Below are 12,710 nucleotides of genomic sequence, written 5' to 3'. Positions count from 1 at the left end.
TAGTTTTGCAAAATGTTTCAATCTTGGACCAGCAGCAGAGTTGATTCAGCCTAAACTGGGGATCATAAGGGATCTTTTAGACTGCTGGGATAGGGTTGTTTTTTTGCTCTGCTTGCTACCAGGAACTATAGCCCCAGTTGTATGGAGCTGTACTTCTAAGTTTGTTCAGCTTTGTAGTTTGTGAAAAGCGTGTATGCCTACCCCAAAGCAGTAGAGAAGGCTTTACAAAAGAACCATGTGCTTTTTAAAAAGTGATTTCACCAAGAAGGATAATGATGCATGAGGAGTGGCAGATTTCTGAAAGTAAGAAGCAGCATCAAGAAATTGGGTGAAATCACTCACGGCAAAAATAAAAGGTAAAATGGATGGCTAGATACACAAGCAAGCATACAAAAATTCATGTATAATAGAAGTTAAACTCGTTCTTGCAGGTAGCAATAAGAAATCAAAACTTGTTTTTTCAAAAGGTTTACTGCATGGAGAATCTTCTGATAACCAGCATATTATAAATAAAGTGTTTACTTCAAATGGCAGCACTGTAGCAAAAATGTATCTATTGCAGAGCTGCTAATAAGCAAATATGAGCAATATTTCTTGACAGCAGGCTGTGGGTGTTTTTTAATAAATCTGTGTTAAGTAGAAAAGGAATAAAAGCTGAAACGCAAATAGCAATCCACTTGGGCTACTGTTTTCTCACTCTAAGTATAGGTGGATGCATTGACCATGATCAGAAATTCTTGAAGGATAATTCTGGTTAGTAGAAGCTAATGTGGAATTAAATGTGTATACATTTGTGTATGTTCCCAGAAAAGCTAATGATACTATTCCAAACGCTGAACATGTTCCCCACTCTTCTTTGTTAATACAGTGTTGCTTATGCTCTGTAATAAATTATTATTTCTGTGCTACTTCTGTAATTACATTTAATAATCAGCTCTCACAGTCCAATAGTATTAAACGTAGGAGTCTTTTCAACAAACTATGATAAATAGCTCCTTGCAGAACTGTTGTACTTGAGAAAGCTTTATGGCTCTCTTTGTAAGATTTGTCATTTTCTTAATGCAGCTTCAAAAAGCTTCCGAGCTCCGTTATGGACCATCACTGTATTTTTCCCTTCCCCCTCTGCCTGGGAGTGTAGTCGGGTAAATGAAGCTTAATGTGCCATTTCCAAGCACTGTGACACTCCTCCAGGGCTGGTTACATTTACCATTGCGAAAGTCTAAATAAGTGAGTTTTAATGAGCAGGAATGCTTGCTAATAGCTGATTCAGGTACTTAGTAGTCCATGTTATTTAACTGTGGTAGAATTACAGAACATAAATGGTCTGATGATTAATAGATGTACCTGCTATATATTATAGCTTAATAGTTTCTGCCATTAAAGAACTCTCTTAACATCTTTTGGTTTGGATGTGGTTGGGGAGAAAAGGACTTACTTGTAGATTTATATCACTGGTAACTTACACCTTAAAACACTTTATGTAATAATTTCACACCACCATCAATATATTGTTCAGTAACATTAATGAACTCGTTAGAGAACGGTGGTACTTGTGTACTTCAACTTCCTGAGGTGGCTAGCTCAGCAGATTTATTCTCTCTGCTTAGGGCTGTCAAAAATCAACCCATCCTTTTAAGGTCAGCAATAAGACAGTGAATCAGATCTTTATTTCCTTTATTCTCCTGTCCCATTAATTTGGGGCAGTGATAGAGGGACCAGTAATCACAGAGCTTGACTGTATTTTTTAAACACTTCTGATTTGTGGATGAGCAGGTGGCAAGAGACAAAAAATAACATATGAACAACAAATGAACAAGAATGAAGAAATAATAACATTCAACATCTGTTGTGGTTTTCACTGAGATACTCCAGAAGATATTGCAGTATTTATGGAAATAATATAAGGACTGTTTTGAACTGCAGCTAATGGGATACAGACTGCTGGCTGCCAGGCTTGTTCAGAGTCCTTTCTGCATTTTTCCTATTCCATCCCATGTTGCAACCTGACATTGTTGGTTTTTGGATAACAAGGAGATGTCAGGACAGAAAGGAGCCAAGCAACAACTTTATCCTTGACTAACCAGTAGAGAGAAACGCAGTAAATATTCCAGCAGGTGAATTAGACAATATGGGCAGATGTCTGAAGGAGATGTTGGCACACTGGTGTTCCAGGTAGAGATGAGCTGTTTTCAGTAGTTCCTGTGTCCATCTGATGAAACCTCTGATAAAGAAAAGCAGGCTTTTCCAAAGTCTTCAGATGCTTCCTCAGAACTGGGTTGGGGTAGTTGCATCGTTTATCAAAGCTGGTTTCTGTTTCCATACCTGGGAGTGTAGAGGAGTTTGCATCTGGCTGTGGTACAGCATGTGGCCATGCCCAGCATCCCTCCTACTGCACGACACTTCAGTAAGAGCTGACCTTGTGAGATTTCGGATATTTGTTGCCTTCTAAGTGGAAAAATACAGTGAGAGTTCACTACTCTCAAAACTGCAAATAAAAAAAACCCCAAAGCCTGGAAATGTGTGGGGTTTCCAGGAGGTTTGTTGATTTGGGGGTCTTTTTTCCCATGGTAACTGCCAATGCAGTTCCTGTAGAAAACAAGTTGTTTGCATATTGAACTGAGCAAGCAAGGTCATCCACTCCCTAACTAATGTTAGTTCTTCTAAGGTGCCTGTATTTTAGCATCTCACTTTGTTCCAGAACTCCCTCAGCTTCACAAAACTTCAGCGATTCCCAAATGCATGTCTCTGGTCTGCATTGCATAAGGAAATGAATAAGTATCTGAATACATAATAGCTGAAGTATCCAAGTTGTTCTGCTTCAGTGAAGTATTTTGAGACCAGGATGAGATACCATTTCCAAGTTTGACATTTCTTGGTGGAGAATCAAGAGTTACTTCTCTGAAATAATTTTAAATAAAACCTCCACATTTTTTGAGAAGCTTAAAGATTGCATTAGTGAAAACATCCAACTCCAGGGAATGTAAAAGTTTTGAACTGTTAGCATGTGAAATTGGAGGCAGGGGGGAAGAGTGAGGTGTGGGCATTCAATGGAAAACAGTTGTTAGGATAGCTTTTTCTTTTTGGCATTCATCACTGAAGACATCAACATCTGACCCAACTAACAGCTGCTACATCATATGTACCATCTACACAAGCATCTTTTATAACTGCTCCCCACACTCTATACAAATATGACAAAGTCTTAAATATCAGAAGATATTTACTGCAGCCCCGTACAGCATCCTAGAAACTAAGGAAAGAATATAGGTCATCACCATCTATAGTACTTGAATAATTTCTGTGTCTTTCTTCATATATCTTATGTATCCTTGTGATTATATTACTTCTTGGGGTTGTTTAGCCTAGAGAAAAAGAATGCTTCAGGGAAACCTTATAACGGCCTTCCAGTATTTAAAGGAGGCTACACGAAAGATGGAAAGGGTCTCTTTATCAGGGAGTGTAGTGATAGGACAAGAAGTAAGGGTATTAAACTGAAAAAGGGTAGATTTAGATGAAATATAATGAAGAAATTCTTTACTGTGAGGGTGGTGAGGCACTGGCACAGGGTGCCCAGAGCAGCTGTGGCTGCCCCCTCCCTGGAAGGGTTCAAGGCTAGGTTGGACAGGGCTTTGAGCAGCCTGGTCTAGTCAGAGGTGTCCCTGTCCACAGCAGTCTTAAAAGTCTTTAAGGTTCCTTCCAACCCAAACGATTCTATTATTCTATGATTCTTCTGTAGAATTAATACATGGCTCAGAGTTCTTCTTCAGTTCTATATTTGTACAACTGAGTTTGACCTCAAATTACTGCTGAGATTTCAGGCATGATTCCCCTCCTTTCCTTTGTACAGTGAAGAAGAGATGGCGGTAAAGTATAACACTGCAACCAATGGAAATAGTAGCATGAGCTACAGGTCAGTCAAATACCAAGTGTGCAAAATTTTCTACCCAGGGAGGATACAATAGGTTTAACAAGCATATGTGGAAGAACATCTGATCTGATTTGGATGATCTTTCTTCTCATTCAGAGAGAGACAGAGGGTGTTTGCCTCCCACGGAGCTCATACAGCTCCCTGAGGCAGGAGCTTGTGTATCACCTCTTTCTTTCTCTGTACTAACAGGGTGAGGATGTAGGAGTTGGTACCACAGTGGATTCTCCTACAGGTTCTTCCTGCGGCTTGCTGTGCCCCAGAGCACCAAATTCAGTACCCATGGTGCTTCCTTCCTTCATTTCTGAGTCATTAACATTCAAAATGCAGCACTTCCTTGAGAAAACACATGGCAACAGCAGTCCCTGTGCTGCGACATCCGTATCTGCACATCCACGATGGCAGGGTCTGACCTTGGAGCAAAGCACTGAAGTTGGGATCTTTCTTCATTTCTTCTCTATGCCCTGGCATTTCTCCCTGATGACCCTGGCTAAATTGCATCTTATTCTTGCCCCCATTACCAATCTATAAAATGGACACACTGCTGTGTTTCTTCCACCTAATCATTTTTATCTTGCTCTTTAATACCAGAGCAGAAGATGTAAGAGAGAGGAGCTTTCATCTGACATTCTTGGTGGGTACTTAGACAAGAGACTAAGATCTTAGCTGGGGATTTGTAGGTAAATTGCAAGGACTGAGGATTTGGCCTGAATTATGCTTTAACTTGTAAGTTATAATATTGCTGTCTTCAAAGATGTTGGGGTATGGGGGGGGGGGGCATGGTAAATTGAAACTTATGAAATATATAAAAGTCACAGTGATGAAGCCATGTTTTATTTGGGGTATTATTTGTGTACTGGATATACACTGGACTTACACTGTTTTGGTGGCAGGCACTTATCACTGAATACACAGAGATTTCTTTCCTCCTTACCTAAGGAGGAGTGAAAAGTTCAGAAACAGCAAATTTAGACTAGTGAAAAATGCAGCTTTTTCAAATAATCATGGGAGAAAACAACAAGCATGTTTGCTCATGTCCTTTATTTCAGTCAGATAATCTTGCAGAATGTCAGCTTGTATAGAAATAGATTTTTACATATGAACTTGTTACATCACTTCCTAAAAAAAGAGTATTTAGCTTGTACTTAAATAGCACATTCAGAGACTGTTTATGCAGTATTTCTGCTGCAAATGTATGATTCTTGTTAGGTAGCTAAGCTCTGTGTGAAGTTTTAAAACTGCAATGTATTTATTTGCTGCTTACTGTGTGAAAGATAAAATACTTACAGAAGTACCAGTTTGAAATCTTGATTTATTTTTTTTTTAATAACTGTTTAAGATTAAATTGTTTCTACCATTTTGATCTTTACTCATCATAAGGAAAAATTCTAAGAAAAAAAAGATATGTTAAAAGCATATATGTGATATAGAGAAAACAAAACCTTCTGTGAAATCCATCAAATTAGTCATAGCAAAACTGAATTCAAAATTTAAACCCCTGGTTATATCCAAATGTAGCTTGTTTATTTTGCTGCACTCTAACAAAGCTGAGAAACTATCCAATTTAAGATCAGTGAAATATCTTGTGTCTCAAAATGCTATTTCAATACACACTATTAATTCTTCCAAGTCAACTCAGATGTAGTCCCCCATGTGATTTTAGGCAGAGCAGAGACAACAATGTGTCTTTGGAGGTGCCATTTTTCAGCTGAAATGTGAAATCAATGTCCTGACCATTTGTGGTCATTAAAAATCCCATGGCACTTTTCTATAAGAGTAGAGGCATTGACTCCCAAGTCATGGTGAAATTTCAACTAAGTAATTATATTCCTCTTGATACAACCTTCCTTTTAGAGGTAATTTAATCTCCCTCTTCAGCTGTTCTCCCCTGCTTTAAGTGGAAAATGTTTCATATCCCTTTGTAAACTTTTCTTTAGTTCTGCTTTGTACTGACAATTAGTAGCTGTCTTTTTTTTTGCCACATCACTGATGCCTGTCTGTGCAGTAGCAGTGAGCCTGTGTGTAAGCATGGACTCCCATAATTTAAAAAGCTGTTTATTGATGATCTGGTTAAAAGCCATGGAAATTAATGGGACATATCCGTTTGAGCTGGTAGTCACAGGAGCCATCAACACTAGCTGAGAGGTGTTGCTCAACAGTATGTTTTGGACCCCTCTCCACCCTGATTTTCTTATGTTGCTGACTGTAGCGCAGAGTTGGTGGTACAGTGCATGATCCCTGTCTGCCTGTAGGCAGAGCCAGGAAAGAGCAGTCGAAAGCATCAGGTGTGATGTTTGTTCTGGCAAGCCTGATTTGCCTGTGGGGCAAAACAAAGAACAACTTCATGGTTATGCAATATATGGAAATATTTCAAGGTAGAACTTCCTAGTGATCAACATTATTGCAATTTGTTACACACACCTTATCAACACGCTCAGCATATCCAGTTATGCCCACAGTCAATATTTCTGGAAAAATATATAACTTTTCAAGTGATCCTCTTAAATACCTTATTTCTCTTCAACTTGTACATATTTCTGTTCACAAATATATCCATTCTGGTATGATTAATGCTTATTCCCTGTATAGGACTCTGTTTAGTAAAGGGTTGAAAGTTTCACCCAAACCAAAAATATCAGCTTAACCTTTGGGGGATTTTTTTGTGCTTCATGGAAAATGAGCATAATTGAACTAACTACTGCTACATGTCCTGGGGAACCAAATGGGCTGTGGTCACTTGTCCTGGCGAAGACAGGACTTTCTAACCCTCCTGGTTAAAATGATGACTGCTGGACCCAAAGACTATAACCATGGCCTAGGGGTTTGGACGCTTCACAAGTCTCAAGACTCCCATATTCTGCATATTGAGGGCTTTTCTGCTTGTATTTGTACTGTTTTCTTAATAGCACACCATACAGATCCCTTCTTCAGCTTTGCCCTTATCCTTATGTCCTTATCCTCAATTGCCTTGTGTGCTGTAGGCAGGATTTATCCTCTCCACAAAGTGTGAGATGGAAAAAGGAAGAACGTTGACACGATTGGAGGAATGTGTTGCTGCCTTTCTTTTTGCATCTTCCCCAGCACCCCAACAGATTGCTTAGCTTGAATCCATATGCTTTCTTTTTCACAACAAAAAATTATTCTCGATGGAGACCTAAGGCTTTCCAAATCACTAGGGGTCATGATCCTGCAGAAAAAAAAAAAACAAAAAACAAAAAAAAAAAAAAAACCAAGAAACGTTTTTAAGCATAGTCTTGACTCACATGGTTTGAACTCAGTACTTTCAAATTTTCCTGGCATGCATCTAGCAGAATACACACAAGATTACCTCAGTTGCCCTTTAAACCCCTGCCCTGTCTCTTGTGCCTCAGTTTACATCTCTGCAGAAGCACAGAGTAGAGTATTAAACCAGACAAAAGAGCTGCACAGTTAAACCTCAGAGCTGTGCTGTGCCAAACCCTGCAAGTAGGTGGGTAACAACAGCTGACAGTCAGCCTCTGAGAGAAGAGCACCATATGATTTCTCAGTGAACAAAACATTTAATACAAACACAACACTTTCCAAATATTCCGAAGAGTTTTCCTGAACAACTTTTTTTAAACAAAACTAATAGGCAGTAAAGTCTGTTTGCTGTTCTTTATGCAGATCTTCCCACTTCCACTTCACTATAAGGTTTTGACTAAAATATTTATACTTTTCTGCTTTGGTACACATCCTACTCCGATCCTACGAGAAGGATTTCTCAGCCTGTAGAGGAAAATGACAAAACTTGTGTGTGTGGTGCTTGGTTTCCCTATACCGGCTTTCTCTGGGTTTTGAGAATAGATATGTAGCCCTCTCTGGAGGGTGCAGAGACTCTTCAGTAGGTCAAAGCTCCTCACAGGTCCAGTGAACAATTTTTAAACCTGCAATTTGATTTTTTGGAAGACCACATGTGATGGAGTAGTGTTTTGGGGTGCAGACCTCCCATCCATCACTCTCTTGCTTCAACAACACCTTCATCTTCCATATGTATGGACCACACTGCCCCAGATCCATCCTGCACAGCTGATCACAAAATGTTAGGAAATTGTAAATGACCTTCCTAGAAATGCTGCAGTTACATTTTGGAAGTTCACCCTCCACCTAACAGGTTTTCCAGGGTCTTTAGCCTTGTCCTTTTCTGTCCTTAGAATTGTTATGCATTAGCTTATCCCATTTGCTTTGGTACTGATTTCAGTGGAATTTGGGGAAGTCCTGATGAAACATTTAGGTTTCCATCCTCACTCTTTTCAAGGTCATCCTTTCATATCGTAGGCACGATGTGAAAATACGTGGTCTTATATTCATTTTCCCTCTGAGTATTATCCTTCTCTTCTTTTTATTCAAGATTTTTTTTTCCCTGTAGATACAGTAAATTCTGAGTTGTATTTATTGTATGTGTCATTTGGGAGTACTAGGTTGTATAAGTCTAGCTTCAGTTTCTTGAAATACTGCAGAATGAGTATCCATTATCTTTAAATAAACTTTAAGGGTTTCCTTGATGAGTAATTTGCTCCATAAGATTTTCTCTTTTAAACTCCCATGAAATATATTTATAGAGCAGTGTTTCAATTCCTGATATTTATAGGACACTTACAGTGGACATTAACCATCTTCAGCAGTCCATGCCTCATTTATTTTCAGTGAGATTGCAGGGATAATTGTGTTTGTTTTCTAGGAAAATAATAATTTTAGTTCAATAATCTAAAGAGGTTTTATTTTTTTTATATGGTTTAAATGTTTACTGAGTTGATGAGAAACAGTGAAATCTTTGAATAGTTGGAAAGTAATCAGACATCTCATCTTTTACTTGTGAGTTTTAGAGTTTTATTTGAGTTTGATCTGTATTTCAAAAATCGTTACCTTACATATTTTTTTTTTTAATTGGAATTTGATCTGACCAAATGTGAAACTGGCAACAATTAATTACATTAAAAATGTGTATGCTAAAGGCCTGCAGTGCTTTTGTTTAGCATTCTGATCACATTCGGGTTTTTTACCACTGTATTGACTATTTAAGAATGGTTTTCATAAGGCCAGTACCTCTTGTAGAGAAGGTTGTTTAACAAAAATTAAAATCTTGAGAAATTTAGAGGCACCAATCACTCGCTGCTCTGCTCAGAAGTTGACAGTGTGTTTCCAGTCTAACATCCTCTTTTAAATCTCGCCTTTTCTGCTTCTTGATGCTTCCTGCAATACCCACCTGCAATTTGCCTGGTTGTCTATTTAAGCTGAATGAGCAACTGCTATTTTATAAAATGTGCTCTCATGCCCTAAAGCAATAAGGTTTATGCTGTTCTGTTATTAGAGTGATAATAGGTAACTAAAGACTAGGGAGTTCCTTCAGAAGAAGAAACTAAGAATTGCCCAGCTTGACCTTTTATTCCAGGTTCTTTCCCCATAAAAGCATTTCAATAAAAGGAAATGATTCCTGTGATTAGTGGTGGAAGGGAAAAATTTCCGGACTATTGGAACCATTTAGTGTTCTAGTTCTTTGACAGTTTACAGAAAATATCATACTAATTCTTTGGACTGTTCAAGTTATGAGTAGGGCTTGGAAAATAAGGTGGTATGATACCAGTATGCAGGAGTTGAATGAAAATAAATATCTAAAATATACAGCTGTTCAAAATTACCCCATAGAAACCAAGTCTGTATTGCTCCACTCTGATTTAATTTTATATCCTCTTGTTCCTCACTCTCACCTTTAATGTCACTTATATCATGGACTTTGTTTATCAGGGGCACCTGCTAAATATGTACCTGTCTGGCTTTGCTGGGATGGGAACTGGTTCTTCTGAGAGGGCTGAAATATCTGCTGGTCTGTGGCTGAATGGTGTGTGCAAGAAAAGGGTGGGGGCCTTCTTTTTCCTTTTTTGCTTATTCCTCTGTGCAACCACTGAACACAGTTCTGCTCTGTGCCTTTTGAAGCAAAACACTGGGAGGTTTAAGGCAATCTTCTGTGACCAGCAAACTGCATAGCTTGAAGACAGAGGCTCAATGAAAATGCAAAGCCATGCATGTTCATAGTGACCATTTTATCTTCTCTGGCACTCTAAAGGAGCCTACAATTGCCAGTGTAAGCATTAACAAAAAAGACTTGGTGTTACTGTGGGGTGCTCAATAAAAAAAAACAACCAACCAACCAAAAAAAAAAAAAAAAAAACCAAAACCGAAAAAAAAAAAAAAAAAAAGCAACCAAAATTAAACAACAAAGCAAACCAAAACATAAAAAAGACCCAGTGTATCTGCTCATAATTCATACAGTGCCAAAAAGCATGGGGAGTCTGGAACTAAAGAGCTATTTATTATTTTGCTTTTACTGTAATAAATCTGTAGTTGTCCCATCAAAAAAAGCGACGTCAGAACAACGTAAAGATCTACAAGAGCCTTCAAAAATATTTATTTTTTTCTTTCTTTCCATTTTGGATTCCTAAATGAATTAGGCTTTCGAGTTCAATCTGTATCTATTAGGTTTATACCCTCTCAACATAAATATGTAGCCTTGGTTCCATAGTTAGAGATCACTAGATCCATGGTTTCAAGAACTGTTAAAGCAAGGAAGATTGAGACCTGTTTTTACCACCACCACCATCACTCCCTCAAAGAAAAGATATTTTTTCCCTCCTGTATGTAAAAGTGGATGGAAGGGTTTTCTGTTCCTTAGCTGTAAACAAGAAGAGAGTATTATGTTGAGAATTGCCCATACCGCAACTTCAAAGCTATAGAGGTGAAATTTTGCAGTTTGGATCTCAGCTGAAGCAAATAGGGTATGAACTAACTAGCTGCCTTTTATTCAGTAAACTTGAACATAGGACAGAGATTTCATAACTGGACAATCAAAGTATGAAATGAGATGGACCTCTGGTCAAGTGTAGGAACCCCTTTATGCCTCCTTCCTGTTTTTTTTTAAGGTCTTATACATGGGAAAGAAAGGAGAAATGGAGCTTTCCAGCTGTTTTCCTGGTGTTTAGATAAGGTCTAAGCAAATGTGCTGTGGAGGGGAGCATACAGTGGTGGTAGATCTGGGATGTATTTTAAGGATTGTGTACTTAGGTAATGATATCATATTTATTTGTGCTCTAATGTAACATATCAGTTACTTTAGCCTACTTTCACTATCTCACACTCAGTTTCTCTCAAACAAATTGCAAACCCACAAAACAGACTCAAACAAGTGGATCAAAAAAATACATATTTGGAAAACAACTACTGCCTAAAACCTAATATAAGAAGCTTTACCATTAACATGTTATTTTTTTTCAGTGCACGACATGCTTATAAATCTGTCTAATGTCTTTCTTTTGCAGCAGTACTGAAAAAAGGGAACTTTTCCCACTGAAAAATTGGCCCAGTGCTACATGTTGGCTATGTAGGATCATTCAGTGCTGGCATTTGAAATAGTGATAATTTTATGCCTAAAAAATGAGTAATTGAACCATTGAGAACTTTATTCTGATGAAATTCTTAGATCACACTCCTTCATCTGTTTTTCACATTCCTGTGTATATGATCATGTGGACGTCGCATCTGCAAATGATGCATTTGCGTATAAAGCTCTGTGTGTGTCTGCACTTCTATAAAATATAAGCAGAATAAAAGCGTCTTTAAAATTTTATAGCCTCTTTAAACACAATCTAATTTTTCCTCACTTTGTGTCTTTCAGAGAGACTGCCACAGAGTTATCTGGAACATTATCAAGGTAAGCAAGTTGCTCTAAGCTGCATCTGTGTATCAATGTCTGGAAGGTGCTGAAAGAAGCATGACCTTTTGAGCCAGAACATGATCCTTTTCCTAAGGAAAACTGACAGAATACTGAGAACAGGAGGTACAGAGAATAGAATACACACTGCATGCCATGGACAGACAAATGACTGTGAAATACTGGCACAACCAAAACTACACAGCTTAAAGCGAGACATTGAAGTTGCTTTGAGGCTTAGCACAGTTGTGTACCTGATGAGAAAAATCCCAGATGTGGCTTTCTTCCAGCTGTGCAATTATACCCATTGCAGGTGGTTTGGCTTTTGCTTTAAATTTCACCTGAGGGATGAGGGGAGGGAAACTTGGAGGTAGGAGGAAAAAACACTGTGATCTTAAGGCATTTTCAATTGGAAAGCAGGAAAGCAGCTTAGACCAAATTGCTCTATGCTGAAAAAGCTTTTTATAAAACAATAGAACTAGACAAGACTCCCAGGCTGCAACAGAGGTTTTTGAAGAGACCTGTCTACAAATTATCAGAGGACGCAATAAAATGCAGTAATCATGCAGCTAGAGAAAAGGGAGGAGAGAAGGGAAACAAAAAATCTGATGTGGTAACCTGTCACTTAGCAGAGAATCGTGGTGAGCAAAAAAAAAATGGTGCTCTCAGTCCTCTTGCATCTTTTGCCACCAGTCTTGCTCTTTGAGGTGCAGGGGTTTCAATGGGGTCATGGTGTTGGGGGGTTTGTTATCCTCTGATTAATACCAGTGCTGTAGTTCATATAATAGATAATGTAAAAAGAATATTTCAACAAGAAAGTCAGTTTTCTTTAAGCGTGGTAATAGGTACAAGGTATTTCTTCTTCTAAGACAGAGAAAAAATGTCCTTGCTTTATGGTGTGTGTAGTGTATATTAGTTGGCTTGTCTGTATTGATAAGCTGTAAAAATGTATATTTTCACTGTATGTGGTGGTTTTTTCCCCTCTAACACATCACTTTGTTCTGTAGGTACGAACTCCTGTTATTTATATCAGTTGTTCATTTATTCGCTACCTTTCTTTTT

General features: G+C 38.2%; 1 protein-coding gene across 2 annotated transcripts in view; it reads left to right on the top strand.

Moving 5' to 3' along the window:
* The window catches only part of CELF2 (CUGBP Elav-like family member 2), a 559,898-nt gene that overhangs the window by 235,390 nt on the left and 311,798 nt on the right, over positions 1-12,710 (top strand). For both annotated transcript variants that reach the window (XM_032985807.2, XM_032985805.2), the window contains one exon: positions 11,613-11,648. Coding sequence is in view for 1 of the 2 variants with exons in the window: in XM_032985805.2 (XP_032841696.1) it covers positions 11,613-11,648 (36 nt within the window). In the remaining variant the exon portion in view is untranslated. The remainder of the gene's footprint in view (positions 1-11,612; positions 11,649-12,710) is intronic.

The sequence above is a fragment of the Tyto alba genome, unplaced genomic scaffold (assembly GCF_018691265.1).
Source record: "Tyto alba isolate M040663 unplaced genomic scaffold, T.alba_DEE_v4.0 Super-Scaffold_2, whole genome shotgun sequence".
NCBI classification, from domain to species: domain Eukaryota; kingdom Metazoa; phylum Chordata; class Aves; order Strigiformes; family Tytonidae; genus Tyto; species Tyto alba.
Note: the sequence above shows the minus strand (reverse complement) of the source record. Positions and strands in the feature narration are given on the sequence as shown.